Source organism: Acinonyx jubatus, chromosome D3 (genome assembly GCF_027475565.1).
Source record: "Acinonyx jubatus isolate Ajub_Pintada_27869175 chromosome D3, VMU_Ajub_asm_v1.0, whole genome shotgun sequence".
NCBI classification, from domain to species: domain Eukaryota; kingdom Metazoa; phylum Chordata; class Mammalia; order Carnivora; family Felidae; genus Acinonyx; species Acinonyx jubatus.
Window position 1 is genome coordinate 52207457 of NC_069392.1, and position 18434 is coordinate 52225890.

The 18434-nt window shown below is 38.1% G+C and overlaps 1 protein-coding gene across 1 annotated transcript in view; it reads left to right on the top strand.

Moving 5' to 3' along the window:
- The window catches only part of RNF125 (ring finger protein 125), a 42040-nt gene extending 23845 nt beyond the window's left edge, over nt 1–18195 (top strand). Inside the window, exons 3-6 of the mRNA XM_015083183.3 lie at nt 1107–1201; nt 3284–3374; nt 13497–13604; nt 16664–18195. Coding sequence (XP_014938669.1) covers nt 1107–1201; nt 3284–3374; nt 13497–13604; nt 16664–16750 — 381 coding nt within the window. The 3' untranslated portion in view covers nt 16751–18195. The remainder of the gene's footprint in view (nt 1–1106; nt 1202–3283; nt 3375–13496; nt 13605–16663) is intronic.
- The last annotated feature ends 239 nt before the right edge of the window (nt 18196–18434 follow it).

Genomic DNA, 18434 nt, shown 5'->3' on the forward strand with positions numbered 1-18434 from the left:
TATGAAGAATGTTTATCTTTGTTGTTCAAGAAATACAAAGGAAGAACTTTTAACAAAAGTAATAACGAGATGTGAGAGAATTGACGTATAAAGTTGGTTGTTAAAAGTTGGAAAACAGTGTCTTGACAGCTACCTCAATCGGTCCTACTTTGTACATCTTTTAGGTGGATATGTGTAAAACAAGGATATGTTTTCACTTTTCCACTTGCTTTTGTTTTTGTCTTTTGTTAAGCAATTATAACAGTTTCCTTACACGTTAGATTTCATGTTTGAGGTTTAACTTCCGTAGTTTGAGTGAAACGAAGCAGGGTGGGTCGACCACCTTACCACAGCAGTACAAAGCTTCTTTTAGCACAAGATCTTATCAGTTTCTAATGAAACATTTAGTAGAATATGTGTTATTTAGCCACAGACAGCCTCATGGTTAGGATCTCTGAATGTATATCTGGAGGAACAAGGGCTCTTTATTCTGCCTTGGTAAAAATGGACTGTAAGAACTGTCTTTTATGTTTGCTCTTAATGGGGCCATTAAGTATACTGTGTATTGTGAATTCATGTAATACCATTGGATATATTATAAAACTGTGGTATTTATATCTTTCCCTGAGGGACAGGATTTCCTTTACTTACTATGACCGTCTTTAAAATTAAAATCCATCTTTTGGCTCTTTTTATCTGTCATTGTTTTCCTTTCCCTCTGTCTCTTCTTACTGTTTTCTTTTTTCTTTCCTCCACCTTGCTCTCTTTTTCCTCTCCCCTTTTTCTTTCTTACTTCTTAACCGTCACCAGATTAGGTAATGGCATCCAAAAAAAGTAAATTTGAGTTAATAAATGTCTTTCCACTTTAAAAAACATATGCTTTCTGGAAGAACCAAATTCAAGAACTCAACATTTGGGTCTTTGAAGTATTAGAGAAATTTCTAAAGTGTTATTTGTGATAATGCCTTAACTTTGTTGTGCTGTTGTCATGAATGCATCCTTTTAATCAACTGACCCCACACTATATATGATCTTATTTGAAATAATGAAAGTAATAAAGCTGGATCATAAGACTTCATTGAGCCCCTTTGCAACAGGCAATTTATTTTGAATTTGCTTTTATATAGGTTTGCCTCAGCGAAATGAGGGCACACATAAGATCTTGTCAGAAGTATATAGATAAGTATGGACCACTGCAAGAACTTGGGGAGACGGCAACAAGGTTTGTTTCAGCACAACATAGTTGAATGCTAAATTTGATATGCTTGGGAGAGAAGTTAATAGACTGGAACAGTTAACTGTTTTATTGTGAAAATATGTATGGAGTGTGTTTAGGCTCTGAACCATAACACCTCCTATTGGTAATCATTTTACAAAAGAATTTTGCTTTCTGTACTTGAAAAACTTTGCATGGGGGTACCAACCAAGCACTGGAGAGATTGGAAGAACTTCCTCAGACAAGTTTGTATTAAGGAAGATCCAAAACTAAAACATGGAACTGTTCAAGTTCCTCACGGCTCTATTTTCTGACTAATAGATTGACGTAGATCCTGGATTCTTTTTCACTCTTCCACTGCCATTGCTCAGTGCCTCGGCTCGTTTCCTCTTGTGTTGCTGGTTTGTCTTTAGAAGGGAGGAAGTGACACCTCAGTATATAATCTAACAAGGAAGAACAGGTCTGGGGCAGGCATCTTTTTTGTGGGTAATCTTATGGGGCTGGAGGAAGGATGGAAATGGTTAGTAGGGGCAATGAAGAATAGTGATCATTATTATTTTTTCCTTTAAAAAAAGAGAAATGAATCTGAGCCATTACTCTCTTGATGGCCAGAGTAATTACAAAGGTTGGAGTCTCTCCCTACCAAAAAAATATGGAAATGATTTGTGTTTTCCTGCATGGGCTGATGGCTTTGAAACCATTAATCTAAGTATGAGCTCAGTTATGAATAGTGATATTCAGTAGGAATGTGACTTTTTTTCCCTCTCCTGAAAGAAAATGTAGTTTTACTTATTTTAAGAAAATGCACTGAAAGCTCAAATTTCCTAACCTGAAAGTCTAGATGATTGCCCCCTTTGTTTTACTAGAGATTGCTTTGCAAATGTATCCATTTATTGTAGGGTTAGTTTTATACCATGATGTTATAAATTTTAAATGAGTATTTTAGCTCAAAGGAGAGTATGAATTCTATTAGCTTGGTTGCAAGGACCAGTAGGAAGGAAGGACAATAAATGGGTTAAGAAAATGTATGCGTTTGATTGCAAGGTTGTTAGCCTTTATAAAAATATAAAAATATATCCAGGCTAATTTAAATCCTAATGTCTTCTGCTAGTTAGAATTAAGTAATAAACAAAATAATAGAAAATGAGGAGGGTTGTTGATTAATCAGTCTTCTAGGATGGAGTAAGATTTGCATTTAAGATAGAAATCTTTGCTTCATAGAAGAACTTAACTGCTGCATGATTCAAATTTTTAAAATTCTTAAGGGTATAAGTCTTAGGGAACAGGAAGTTATATCTATGATAGAAAGTGAGCAAAAAATTTCAAGCCTCCATATTGTACCTATGCGTTTAAGGCAGCACTGTCCAATAGAACACATATGTGAGTTTATGTTTTCTAATAGCCACACTAAAAAGGCAATAAGAAACAGCGAAATTAATTTTTAGTGTATTTTATTTAACCAAAGATAGCTTAAGTGTTACCATTTGAACATGTAATCAATATAAACATTTTTGAGATATTTTGCTTTTTTTTATATTAAGCGTTTGAAATTCACAGTGCATTTTGTACTTCCAGCATCACTCAATTTCAATAGCCACATTTTAAGTGACAACAGACGTATATGGCTAATAGCTACTGTACTGGACAGCACGGACGTAAAGGTCAAATACTCCTTATAGTCACCTGTAGTAATATGCTGGTGGGGCTGAAGAACAAACAACACCCAGTTATGTTTCCTGAATTAGGAGAGGGAGGAAGAGAAAGAGAAAAAGTAACCCAGCGACAGCTGGGTGACGTGGTCCCCGTTTGTCAGTTAATGGGTGCTCAGACTGCACTTCGCTTCCAAAGAGAATAAAGTGCTTCACGTGCTGCTCTAGCCGTTTCTCCGTGGTGGCCCTGGGAGGATACTTAGCTTTTCTCCATGAGAAAAAGCGTAGGCATCTGACCATTATCAGGATCAGAAAAATAATGTCAAATCTGGAAGTTTCCAGAACAAGGGCTGGAAACTAGATCCGCCTACGTTCTATTGCTTAGCTCTAGTTAAATGCTAGAAATTTTAGTCATTTTTGTATTCTGTGCAATTTCCAGGTGTGTGTGTCCATTTTGTCAGAGGGAACTGGATGAAGACAGCTTGCTGGATCACTGTATCACTCATCACAGATCAGAAAGGAGATCTGTGGTAAGGAATTTTGTTACCATATACTTCTGCAAAGTCTAAGTTCGGTATACACTAGAAACCCGTTCAATAGGCTTCTGCTTGTAGATATATTATGAAAGATAGTTTATGTCAAGGTTGTGGTAATTCTGTGACTGTTAACAATATGTGAGTGGTAAGAATTACTAATGTGCGGGGCACCTGGGTGGCTTAGTCGGTTAAGCGGCCGACTTCAGCTCAGGTCATGATCTCACAGTTCATGAGTTCAAGCCCCACATCGGGCTCTGTGCTGACAGCTGGGAGCCTGGAGCCTACTTCTGATTCTGTGTCTCCTTCTCTCTCTGCCTGCCTCCCTCCCCTGCTCGCTCGCTCTCTCTTCCTCTTTCTTCCTCAAAAATAAATAAACATAAGTTAAAAAACAAAAACAAAAAACTACACAGCTAAAATCGAACTTGAGTATACTAACTGTGGTCACGTCCTAAGTTAAAAACATTTTTTAATAATGCAAATAAGGTTATCACAATAATTCACTAGAAATGAGCAGTAGGAAGTTATTCATCTTCAATCAATCTGTTGTTTTATTTCACAATCTGAGTATTTATCCATATGCGTGCACAATAAATATACATATTGCTTATCATTTCCTAGGTTCATTGCAATGCTTCCTTTTTTCTTTTCAGCTTGGCATTTTAGTTCCACTTTGCAGTGTAACTTTTATGATTTTCATTTTGGTATAGTTGTGAGGGAAAGCAGGGTGGTGATGGGTACATTACTTAGCCATTTTACTATTTTTGTACCCTTGGTTACCAATTTTAGGATGTGAATTCATATTGTACATTTGAACTCTTCCTTCTATTGGATTTTTTTTCCTGAGAGGAAATCCTTAGATTTATCTTTCTGGGACCAAGAGAGCAAACTTTATAATAGTTCTTGAAATATACTTCTAAAATGCATTCCAGAAAGGTTGAGTCAATTTATATTTGTGTAAGCGATTGATAAGTAAACCACCTTCATCTTAACCTGGCCAACAGTGGGTACATTTACTTTAAAATTAAAATAAAAGGGTCGCCTGGGTGGTTCAGTTGGTTAAGCATCTGACTCTTGATTTGGGCTGAGGTCATGATCTCGCAGTTGTGAGATCCAGCCCTGTGTTGGGCTCTGAGCTGACAGAGTGGAGCCTGCTTGGGATTCTCTCCCTCTCTCTCTGCCCCTCCCCGCTCTCTCTCTTTCTCTCTCTTTCTCTCTCTCTATCTCAAAATAAGTAAATAAACTTTACTTTATTTTTTTTAAGTTTATTTATTTATCTTGAGAGTGACAGAGACAACACGAGTGGGGGAGAGGCAGAGAAACGAGAGAGAGAAAATCCTAAGCAGGCTCCACACTGCCAGTGCACAGCCCGACACAGGGGGAGCTCTAACGCACAAAGCTGTGGGATGGTGACCTGAGCACAAACCAAGAGTGGGACGCTCAACTGACTGAGCCATTCAGACACCCCTAAATAAACTTTTAGAAAGAAAGAAAGAAAGAAAGAAAGAAAGAAAGAAAGAAAGAAAGAGAGAAAATTAAAGGTTTAGCAGATATAAAATGATACCTCGAAGATTATTTTGAGTTTTATTTTAGTTTTATGTTATATATATACGTGTGTGTGTGTATACACACACAGACATATATGTATGTGTATCATTTATATAGATATGAGTTTTGTTTTGTTTTTTAATTTGAATTTTAAGGTTATTTTCCTCCATAAAATCCTTTTGGAAAGTGATGAGATTGAAACATAGGTATATTAGATAGATAGGTGATAGATAGATAGATAGATAGATAGATATAGATAGATAGATAGATAGATAGATAGATAGATAGATAGATACAAGGATAGTTCTCACAACAATCCTAGAAGATAGGTGTGATTACCTCCATTTTACAAATGATAAGTTGAGGCTCAGAGAGGTTAACTAAGTCTTACAAGGTCACACAGCTGTTAAGTAGCAGAGCCCCAACTTGAACACAGTAGTCTAATTTCCAGAGCATGGTCGACCCCTATGATCTACTAACAGGTTCACAAGAAAAGCCACACAATACGATCAAAGGTATTTGTTATTGATCCTAATGGCTTAGGCATTTTGGTTCTTGGAATGGCTTGATATGTGTTGGGAGAGCAGGGGAGACTGTCACGGGCTTTCACGGCTTGTAAGTTGCTCTGTGGGAGGAACTGGGCTAAGGAACTATGTTATGATAGGTCCCTGGGGAGCTAGAAGAAGTTAGAAGAAAGCGTTAGGATGGCATAATAATAGCTACCATGTACTGAGTTCTAAGTGCTTCCTTGTCTGCTGACTACCCTGTGGAGGTATTATCACACAGCCTGAGTCCTAACCACTAGTACCCAAGTGCTACTCTGACTGGAGGAACACCAGGTGCCTTGGGCCTTGGTATTAGGCTGCATCACAGGAGTAATCTGGGACAGGCTGTGTACTGGTCTGTCCATTGGTACTGTGTACGTGGCTCCAACAGAAGCCCAGTCCTCATGCTCCTCAGTTTGCCTATCAGATTAAAGGTGCCCATGGAAGCTGGGTCTTCCTTGATTTAGAGGTCACAGACATCATTGAAGAAAGCTGACCCAAGGGCAGAAATAAACCAGAAATGGTGGGATCAGATTGCCCACAGAATTAATAGCTGAAACCTAGCTTTAGAGGAGATCATCTTTGGTGCAAATCCCATTAATGTCTTCACCTCTGTGTCATCATTCCTAAAATGGGGATGATGCCCTTTTCACCGGGTGGTAGTAAGTGAGTCAGGTGATAATGGTGGGCTACTACCGCTTTTGCAACTACATAAAACCAAGGCCAGTGGAGATTTCAAGGAAGCCGTGTACCCTCACTGTTGGGGAACCCAAGCTGGAAGGGGTGTGAAGTAATGAATTTCACAAGACCAGGATGCAATTGTGGCCTTGAGGCAGGAGCAGATTGTTCACAAAATCCATGGTTCAGTAATAACACGAGGGCCGTCTAGGTGGCTTCTAGCACAGAAGACCTTCAGCTTCCTATGTTAATGTTCCATGCTTGAATAGGAAATCAAGACAGGTGTCACTCTGAAGGATCTAGAGCCACTAGAATTCAGGGGATATGCTTTGATTATGAAAAGGCTGGAAGCAGGTACTGTGGCATAGTTGAGGTTCACATGCTTAGGGATCCCCAGTCGGGGAAACACCTCCCTGAGAAGTCCTATGTCCAGGGCTGATTCTGGACTGGTTTGGAAGTTAGCAAGGAATCATTGCTTTCAGGGGCAGGGTTGCTGGGTTTGCTTGCAGATAAGATCAGTGACATCATCTGACCTATCTGGCATAAGAAGTTTCATGGCAGTTAGACATTTGAGCAAATGATTCTGCCTTCTAGATAAAATTAGATAATTCAGAGATCGAACCCCAAGCAACTAATCTTTTCTTTCTTTTCTTAAGACTGGGGTAGTGGGTTAAGAACATCAGGGAATTTTGAATTTTCTCACATGCAGCTTTAAGAACCAACAGCTCCTTGGGGTGCCCGGATGGCTCAGTCAGGCAAGCGTCTGACTCTTAGTTTCAGCTCGGGTTGGGCCCTGCACTGACAGCATGGAGTCTGCTTGGGATTTTCGCTCTCTCCCTCTCTGCCCCTCCCACGCCTGTTCTCTGTCTCTCAAAATAAATAAACTTACAAACAACAACAACAACCAACAGCTCCTTTTTGCCACACAGTAGTAATATTCTGCAATGTTTTATTAAATTTTTTTTTTAACATTTATTCATTTATGAGAGACGGCACAAGCAGGGTAGGGGCAGAGAGAGAGGGAGACACAGAATCCGAAGCAAGCTCCAGGCTCTGAGCTGTCAGCACAGAGCCCGACGTGGGGCTCGAACTCACAAGCTGTGAGATCATGACCTGAGCTGAAGTTAGATGCTTACATGACTGAGCCACCAGGTGCCCCATCTGCAATGTTTTATTTAAAAAAATTTCTGGAATATTAAACTCAAAGGAGGCCAATGACATAAACAGCTTGCTTCAGATTGAATTGTGAGACCGCTTTTGAGAGAAATTTGGTATTTTGTCCTCTAAAGGGAAGATGTTTCAACAAGAGCCACACTTTCTGGCTATTCTTTTTCTTTCAGTGGTTGGCTCTTACTTATCCTTTAGAACTCCTCTTAAATCTCACTTCCTCAGGGAAGCCCTCCTTGACCCCCAAATTACTTGTAGCTCTTGCTTTTCTCTCCTCTTTTTTTCTTATTCATCACAATTTGTAATTGTGTATTCATTTCATGTCTGTCTTTCCCTGTAAGTTATTCGGTTCACGAAGTCATGGAACCTCTTGGTTCAACACTGCTTGGCCAGCTGTTGGAAGACAACCTAGCACATAGGAGGATATAGTGATTACGAAAAATAAGATATTAAAGAAAACATCATTTCATTCAAAGGATGCAGTAGTCTCTTAATTTCTGCCTTGTTCCTGAGATTCATTCCTTAAGGGAAGGGACAGGACTTTTATTGGTTTGGAACATAAACTGTGGTGACTAGAGCCTGAGCCACCTGCCCACAGAGGTTTATTTCTGTGGATATTTAGAATATCTGTGACTCGACTGGGTAGTGGGAGAATATGTTTTGGAAGGAAGAAAAATCTGTATTCAATTTGCTTTCAAACTCTTACTAAATTAGATGTGCAGTCTGGTACCTTAATTTTGGTTACATATTTGTCTGTAATTATTTTCGGTGCATGTCTCTTTTCTCTTTTTTTTTTTTTTTTTGACTCAGGAATTTTAAATTTCTTCCCCAAATGGCGCTTGGCATCAGATGGTTGCTGTGAAAAAGTTAACCTAAACCACAGATAGAGCTGGGTGTCCATTGTAATAGATGTTCCGAAGGATTGAAGTTGGTGGTAGCTTCTAATCTGGAGGCTGTTTTTCACCTGTGCTGTTCACCATCAGATAAAGTCCATACTGGGATGAGGCCAACATGTGTTGAATGCACACTGCACAATGGTTGATTCCTAATCTGAGTAGCGTGGCCCAGGAGCACTGAGTAGAGGCAAATAATAAAGGATGAGCCGATATTAGCCATTGGCAGCAGTAGGGAGAGTATAGGTGAACACTTAGGTACTTGGTAATGATTAGTAACTCTCATACCATTTCTTTCCCCTTCTTATTCTTACCCTCTCCTCCTTCAGGTCAGATCCTTCAATGTAAGACACACAAAAAATCTTTAGAGTACTATAGCTGTTGGCCTGTTTTACAATGTCCTTCTGGTAGATGTACAGCAGAAGACTGAAGTCTCATCTCCACTAGTTCCTACTAAAATCAGACGAAAAACAAAAGCTACTTAAAGTTCCAGGCTTTCTGTATCTTTCTCCTTCGCTAGATCTCAAAGCTCCTTAATCATTGGGCCAGGGGTTAGCATCTCTGTACCTCTGACTCTTGACATGGGGCCTCCAGAAACCAGAATAGGTGCTCAAATGAACCATCTATTGAGCAGAACTGCTCCCAGTGTATCCTTCCAGACTCATGTCCTACTACTTCCTGCCACATGCCCTGTCTTCAGCCTCCTACAGCTTTTCCCATTGCCTAAGCAGGCCTGTCCTTTTAGATCTCCGGCCGTTTCCCACATTGATTTTTCTGCCTGTTGATGTTCCTCACTGTGGCATTGCTGGCTCGTTCTTCCAGACTCATTTCAGTTACCAGCAGCTTGGCTGAAGCTTTTGCTGATTTCCTGGGCAAAATTAATGATTCCCTTTTTAGGTCTTGAACTGTTGTTTTGAGTATAACATTTGAACATATAGCGTAACGTCTCAGGTATAGCACTTCCTATGCAGTAGTAAAAGTATTTGCTTCAATGATAACAATAGCAGCCATTTAGTATTTGTGCCAAGGACTGAGCTCATATAATGACTGAGCTTCGGAATGTTAAATGATGTGTTTTAAATACACAAACAGCCCCGCAAAGCAGAGATAGTTCTCACTTTGCAGGATAAGATTAGTTACTTGCCAAGGTTAAGTCAGTGAGAGGTAGAGATGAAATGGGAAACAATTTTCCAGGTACTGGGAATGCAGGAGTGAACGGGACACACGTAGTTGCTTCCATCATGGAGCTCCAACTCTTCAAGAACAAGGATCAAATAGTAGTAAATATATGGTGTTTACTGAGTGCCTAGTGTGTACCTGGCACATTAAGGACATTATCTCTAAACATCATAACTGCTCTACAGGGTAGGTGGTAGTATCTCCACTTCATAGAAGAGGGAAACTCATGTGCTGAAGGTCACATAACAAGCAAGAATCTGCAGGGATTTGAACCCAAGGCTCTTTGATTTCACAGGCCATGCAACACAACCCTATCTTTACTGGTTCCCGTATTCCAGGTGCCTAGCACATAGTAGAGGCACAAGAAAGAGTATTGAGTGAACATACTTCTATAACTAGTCTCCCTTCCTTCGCACCACAAAAAATTAATGTTGCCTTTCCTTAAAATATTTCTTGGTCTCAGCTGTGTTCTCATTACTACATAGGGGTCTCAGGGTAGATTAAGTGCTATCTTGGGATAGCATTTTGTGATTAGAAAATCGGAAATGATTATAAAGCAATAGTAACTTAAATGATGTAATTTTATTAAAAATAAGGCAAATATTGGGGCGCCTGGGTCGCTCGGTTGGTTAAGCATCCGACTTTGGCTCAGGTCATGATCTCCCACTCTGTGAGTTCGAGCTCCGTACGGGACTCTGTGCTGACAGCTCAGAACCTGGAGCCTGCTTGAGATTCTGTCTCTGTCTCTCTCTGCCCTTCTCCCACTCACACTGTCTCTCGCTCTCAAAAATAAACATTAAAAAAATAATAAATAAATAAAAATAAGACAAATATTAGTGGAGTAGCGCAGAATTCAGAAGTATATGTTTAGATATTGAGCATACTGAAACCAAGACCTCCATAAAACAGTAAGAAAAAATTACATAAAGCCCTCATTGAAATGTAAAGGAAAATGTTATCATCCAAGCAGATAGATTAAACACTGTTATAATATGAAAAGAATGTTGAATTGCCTATTAGGAGGCCTAGATTCCCATTCTGATACTTAAAGTGGTATAAATTGAAGTTAATTTTTTTTCCTTTCTGAAATTGGGTTCCTGAAGGGAATAGGATAATAAATTAATCGGGGCGCCTGGGTAGCTCAGTCGGTTGGACTCAGGTCATGATCTCGAGGTTCACGAGCTCGAGCCCCACATCAGGCTCTGTGCTGACAGCTCTGTGCTGATGGCTCAGAGACTGGAGACTGCTTCAATTCTGTGTCTCCCTCTCTTTCTGTCCCTGCCCCGCTCACAATCTGTCTCTCTCTCCCTCAAAAATATAAATAAACATAGAAAAAAATTTAAAAAAAATTGGGTTGTGAGGATCAAATAAGAATAGTACCTAATTTAATGCCTAACACATACCTTGCATTCAGTAATGATTCTGCATCTCATATTTTTTTAAGTTATTTATTTATTTATTTATTTATTTAGAGAGTGAGAGCAGGAGAAGGGCAGAGAGAGAGAAAATCCCAAGCAGACTCCACACCATCAATGCAGAGCCCAACTCAGGGCTCAAACTCATGAACAGCAAGATCATGACCTGAGCCAAAATCAAGAGTTGGATGCTTAACCAACTGAGCCACCCAGGCACCACTGCATCTCGTATTTTAAAATGAATGCATGAGGAAATGGAATTTTTAAAAAGAAACCGAAGTTAAAACATAATAAAGTAGTGTCTGTTAAAGAAAGTCATTTAAATTAGCCATTAGGGATATACAAATTAAAATCATGATGAAATACCACTGCACACCTATCAAAATGATTAAAATTAAAAAATACACACACACACACACACACACACACACACGGGGTAAGGTTAAGCATCCGACTTCAGCTCAGGTCATAATCTCACCGTTTGTGAGTTCGAGCCTTGTACTAGGCTCTGCGATGGCAATGAGGAGCCTGCTTGGGATTCTGTCTCTCCCTCTCTCTTCCCCTCCTCCACTCATGCTTTCTCCCTCAAAATAAATAAACTACGACACAATACAATTAAATTTTAAAAATACAGACAGTACCAAATGCTGGTGATAACTCACACATTGCTAGTAGGAATGTAGAATGGAACAAGCACTCTGGAAGATAGTTTGGCAGTGTTTTACAAAGTTAACCGTAAAACTCACCATATGACCCAGGTATCACACTCCTGGAAACTTATTCTAGAGAAATGAAAACATGTTTATGCAAACATCTGTATACCAATATTCACCGCAGCTTCATTTATAACAGCCAAGAACTGAAAACAACAAATGTCCTTCAGAAAGTAAATGGATACATTGGCACAGCCACATCAGGGAGATCTACTCGGCAATAAAAAAGAAGGAACTTTTGATGCATTCAGCAACCTGGGTGAATCTCAGGGCCATTATGCTCAGTGAAAAAAGTCAATCTCAAAAGATTAATCCTATTTATATAACATTCTCAAAATGATGGAGTTCTAGAGGTAGAGAACAGATCAGTGGATACCAGGGTTTAGGGAGAAAAGACAAAGTAAAGAGGAAGCCCAAGGATGTTCCTTTGTAATGACATGGCAGTTCTGTATCTTGATTGTGTTTGTGATTATATAAATCTATACATGTGATAAAATTTCATACAACTACATAGGCACACCGAAAAAACTGAGTTCATGCAAAAATAGGTGGACTCTAAGTAAGGTTTGTTGTTAATTGCCAATTTACTGGTTTTGATAATGTACTACAGTTACGTAAGATGTTGCCATTGGGACGGGGCGCTTGGTGGCTAAATCAGTTAAGCAGTTAAGTGACCGACTTTGGCTTAGGTCATGATCTGATGGCTTGTGGGTTTGAGCCCCACATCAGGCTCTCTGCTGTTGGCATGGAGCCTGCTTTGGATCCTCTGTCTCTCCCTCTCTCTGCCCCCACCCCGCTCGTGCTTGCTCTCTCTCAAAAATAAGTAAGCATTAAAAAAAAAAAAGATTTGGGGGTATCTGGGTGGCTCAGTCAGTTAAGTGTCCAACTTTGGCTCAGGTCATGATCTCACCACTTAGGAGTTTGCACCCTGCATTGGCCTCTGTGCTGACAGCTCAGAGCCTGGAGCCTGCTTGGGATTCTGTGTCCCCCCCCTCTCTCTGCCCGTCCCCAACTCGCACTCTGTCGCTCTCAAAAATAAACAAACATTAAAAAAAAAAAGATGTTGCCATTGGGGAAGCTAGGTGATGGGGTCATAAGACCTCTGGCATTATCTTTGGAATTTCTCATGAGTTTATAAATGTTTGAAAATGAAGAAGGTTATTTTTTAAAGCCATTACTGCTATTAAATTAGGAAAATATGTGTAAATACTAATTGATGCTAGTGGGTTGTAATCTATATTGCTGGTGGAAATAAAAAACTTTAGGGCAATAGATATTAGGAACTACAAATGTTCATAGTTGTTGACCTGCTAATCTCCATTGTTCTATGAGAATTGTTCTATGTTGTTCTATGAGAATAAATCTAAAGGTGAACACTATAGATTACATCATTTGTAATAACAAAATATCTGCATACCAAAAAAATCTTATATATTTCAAGAGCGAGGCAATTAATTGATCTGCTAACTGCAGTGTTGTTTAAATAATAAGTTGATAAATATGTACAGAAGTGCATATGAAGAAATAAATGCAATTTTACTTAGTATTATTAATATTTATGCAGTTTTAAAATATCATGCTGAGGGGGTGCCTGGGTGGCTCAGTCGGTTGGTTAAGTGGGTTAAGCGTCCGACCCGTGATTTCAGCTTAGGTAATGAACTCATGATCGTGGAATCGAGCCCTGTGGCAGGCTCTGCACTGGGAGTGAAGCCTGCTTAAAATTCTCTCTCTCCCTCTCCCTTTGCCTCTCCCCTGCTTGAGTGCACATGCACATGCTCACTGTCTCTCAAAAAATAGATAGATCGATAGATAGATGATAGGTAGATAGATAAAAAATAAAATATGATGGTGAGGAATGGTCAATAGATTCATAAAGTTAAAATTCACTTTGCTGAATAGTTTTTTTTTAATTTTGTAAAAATTCTGACACTAATGATTATTTTTAATTCTTTCTTGAACTCTTGGTTTCCTTCATTTCCAGTTCTGTCCACTCTGCCGATTACTACCTAATGAAAATCCAGGCAGCTTCAGTGGCAGTTTAATAAGACATTTGCAAGTCAATCACACTTTGTTTTATGATGATTTCATAGTAAGTATATTTTCTTACTTTTACATTGTTTCTATGTGGTGTGTGTTAACCTTACCTTTTTAAATTCAAGCAAAGAAAATTATGGTGGAAAAAAATGTGTATAGACCTGAAGTTAAGTAATAGCATTAAGTAGGAAATTATAAAATATAGTGTTTTATAAACTTGACTATTAATATGAGTTATCTGCCTTAGACAAAATTATTTTCTTTGTGATTGAGATAATTGCTCCTTGTATAAGGTACTAGAGTTCACTTTCAAATTATTTTAATTTTTACTCTAGTCCCTCTGTGTGTCTAGTTTTAATATTTATGAAGTTGAAAACTTATGTGCCTGAGATGAAATTATATCACATGAGTAATGAAATGGCTCAGAGTTTATTCTGCATGCAGTTGATACTACATTGAATGGCTAATAACAGATATGGTGTTATCAGTGTAGTAAGACACACAGGTCATGTTTTATTTAAATTCCATAAAACACAAAAGTCATGTTTATTGGACTTTTTCAAAACTGAAAAGTTTTTATTAGGAAAAATTATAAACATGTACAAAGGTAGCCAGAACAGCACCATGAACTCCCACATGTCATCAATAACTACCCATCAGTAATTACCAACTCATGGCTAATCTCATTGTATTAAGAATTTTTCGGGGGGCATCTGGGTGGCTCAGTCAGTTGAGCATCTGACTCTTGATTTTGTCTCAGGTCATGATCTCATGGTTGTGGGATCAAGTCCCATATCGGGGTCTGTGGTGGGTGTGGGGCCTGTTAACATTGTCACTCTCATTCTTCCTTTGCCCCTCCCTGCTCACATGCGCTCATGCATACTCTCAAAAAAATAAAAATTTAAAAAATTAAAAAAGAATTTTTTTCTTTCAGTATTATTAGTAATTGACTTACAGCACTGTGTAAGTTTAAGATATACAGTATAATGACTTGTTTATGTATTGTGAAATGATTACCACCAATAATTTTACTTAACATCCATCATCTCATATAGATGCAAAATAAAAAATTTTTCTTTGTGATGAGAACTTTTAGCTTCCAAATATACCATACATTGGTGGTAACTACAGCCTTCATGTTGTGCATTACATCCCCAGTATTTATTTATCTTATAAGTGGAAGTTTGTACCTTTCAACCACCTTCATCCAATTACCTCTCCCCCACCCAAGATTTTTTTTTTTTTAAGATGGAAGAAAAGTTAGATGTAGTATGAATAGTTCTAACTTATGACCATATTTCCCATGATCAGGAATGAGAACAACAAGCCAAAAGTTAATGTAGCCTTTGTTCTACTTTGCTCCATGTGTTGCCATGTGAGGGTAATGTGTTATCCCCTGAGTCCCTTTCAGCAAAGGCGGTATTGCCTATTATGGGAGGAAATCCCTCATAGCCATGTTCTGAAATAGTATATTTTATTGTTTCCTCTATCTAAATACATGAAATATTAAGGGCTAAATTTAACTTTGCATACAATTTTCACATGATTTTTTTTTTACTGCTTTCTTTTTATGCAATTTTTTAAATGCAATTTCAAGATAGAATTCAATAATTGTTGAAGACTGTCACTTGAAAATTTTTTCCCTGCTTTCTGATCTGCCCACTGTGGTTACAACACGAGGAGCTTGGGTTCTGACCTGGGTTTACGTAACAACTCGGTCACAGCTCTGTGACCTTGGGCAAGGTATTTAACCACTGAGCCTGTCTGTTCATTTGATAAGTGAGGAGAGTAAAACCACTTTGTCCCATAAGCTCTTGAGAGGCTTAAATTTGATAGTGCATGTAAAGTGATATGCACAGTTTGGGCAAGGGCGTTAGGCGAGTTGGAGATGGGGAGAGGATAAATGGGGGTACTAGGACCACTTGAAGAATTGAACAGGCTACACAACAGAGGCTTCATGTTCTCAGCTCCAGCGCTCAAATAATGTCTTTTCTGGCTGCTGAAGCTCACAGGGCCTCAACAGAGGCTGGTTCCGGTCTATATGTTCTCGTGTTTTACAACACATAGGGCTTCCTCTTTCCCTTAGCTCTGATAGTTGTTTTAAAAACTAGGTTGATTTCATATCTGTTCTGGCTATTCATAGTCACTCCATTCTTCTCGAGATTTTTCAAAGTATGATTCAGGGCTGGTCAGGAGGAAGCGACTTTGATGAGAGTACTTTCAACCCACTCAAAACCATATTCTTGGATGTGGAAATAAGGTAGAAGCAGTATTGTTTGTTTTGACTTTTTGGTTTCCCAAGCTACGAAGTACTATACTAAGCACTTTAGGCATATTACCTCATTTTATTCCTTACAGCAGCTTCTATGAAGTGAGTATTGTGTTACTGTCGTCACTAGCTATGAAACATCTGAAGCTCAAAAGTTAATAAATTGCCTAAGAAAAAACCAGGATTGGTCCAAATCTTGTTCTCACCTACGCCTTGTGGCTTTCCTTTGGATTTTGTTGATTTGCATTTATGCTTTTATGTTTTAGGATAGATTTCCAATAGAGACTTTACCTTATTATTATTAGTATTATAGAAGAGGAGATGAGTTGCACAGGATAGGGCTCTTAATAGTTTTTGTTTTATTTACAGCACGTGCTAACTTAAAGGTTCGAAAGCCATTTTGACCATCGGGAGGCAAGGGGAAAGAGTTTTGTGTTCAATATACTTTTCAGAGATAGATATTCAGTAGAAGTCCTGGGATTGGTTAATTCTAGGGGAATGTCTTGACTTTACTCCATATTAGAAGTTTACTTGGAACATAGCACCCTGACCATGATTTATAATGTTGACTAAAGATTACTAGTGTAAACTCCAAATCAAGGCTATTCTACTGTGACAATAACAAGTTAATTGTTATGCATTAAGAAGAACTAGAAAAATGTACTAGCCCCAAAGCAAAAGTTCTGGGATAAGTTTATGAGAGTTTCTGTGGAAACGTGGGACAGGTCACTAAATTCAGAGCTCTACTTTCCTGCAAAATGAGGCATTGCCTTGACCTTTATCCTCCAGTTGCTGAAAACTATCGTCTCTGATTCTATGTTTCTAATTATTTTTCTTTATTGTAGGATTTTAATATAATTGAGGAAGCTCTTATCCGAAGGGTTTTAGACCGGTCACTTCTGGAATATGTGAATCACTCAAACACCACATAATTTTATTCAAAGGAAAGGAGAGGAGACCATTCAATTGCACCATTTGTTAAGATGCTGCTCGAACAATTGGAGGGAAATTGTCAATGTTCGATGGGCAAAAATGTACAACACAGTTATATGTTTGTCTATGTTTATTGTTATATTGCATTTTAAAACTGCTTTCATTGGGATGGTTTAAATCTGTTTTACATTCTTGACTTTCTTAGACACTTAACAAAAAATAGTCTCCATCAGCCACCAAGGTATAGAAGAAAACATGAGGCAGGATATGTGGGTGAACGATCTTTATTTGCAAATTGGATGATACTATGTGTAATGCTATAGATTAATAACTATCATCATAGTTGGGCAAGATAACTTATATTTGTTCTATGTAAAAAGATGGAGAATGAAACCAAGTATGGACATTCAAGGAAACCTGAAATCTGCTCTAGTGCTTATCTAATCTCTAACAGAATAATATGGGTAGCCTTGTATCAAAGTAGGAAAGGAAAATCTTGGAAGTCAACAAAGTCCGCTTAACCAAATTATAAAACATAATACTGTAAACAAAGTAAATGTGTTAACAATGTATACTTAATCCTTTGACTTTTTATAACTATGCACAATAAGAATTTAGTATTATATTTTCAAATATTTGTAGCTTATTATTTAGAAATATTTCTATAATATAGGTAATTTCTTAAGGACCTTTAGCTGATATTTATAGAAGTGTTCATATTCATAATTTTTAGTGGAAAATCCTAAGGGCTTTGATTTTTTTTTTACTTTTATCTTTTAGAAAAAATAAAATAAAATATAAATACTGAAAACCAAACAGAAAATGTAGGAAACAGTTTTAGAACTCTGCCAGCCACTCTGGATGTCCTCTGTGTATCCACTCACAGTTATTAGCTGTCTTCCACAGGAGTAACCACTACAGTGATATCAACACCTAAGTGTGTATTTTTAATCTGTAGGTTTTTTCTTTTCCTTAAAATGTATTATTAGTTAAGAACTTGGTCTGGATAGAGTTATCCACAGCTTGTATTTTGCTGTTTGCATACTCATGGTGCAATTCAGCATGTTCCTCTTTCCTCTGAATATTGACACATGGATCCAAATATAATAGACTCAGGTTTAATCCTTTTTGGCAAGATTATAGGTCATGGTGTGTTCTTTCATCAGAGGGCACACAATGTCTGGTTCTCTCTTTTCGTGATGTCTCCTGAAATTGATACTCAATGCCTTGATCCATTGATTTATTGTGAGTTGGAGGATATTCTAACCCTATCATTTCTCTTTCATTTATTAGTTGGAACATTTTTATAAAGAGATGTTTCCCCACATCTACTATTTGGTTGACCAACGGTCAGATTTGTATAGGAAAGGGAAAGTAAATGTTTGTATTTTCCCTTTATTTACTAATTTTCAAGATAATAAACTTGTTTCCTATTTCTTCCAGAGATCACTTTTTCTTTTTTTTTTTCAGTGTTACGAACTCATGAATTCAAACATGTTTGATAGGCCTCAACCCATTTCAAATATTACCTTATTGAAGTTCAAATTGTCCCATATCTGGCTATTGGGAGCCACCCCAAGTTGGTGCTGAGTCGTTTTGACACTACACTAGCCATCTTTAATAGTTTCCTTGCTATCTCAGAAGATCCAGGCTCAACTTGTGTGTTATTTGCCCCAGACCTGG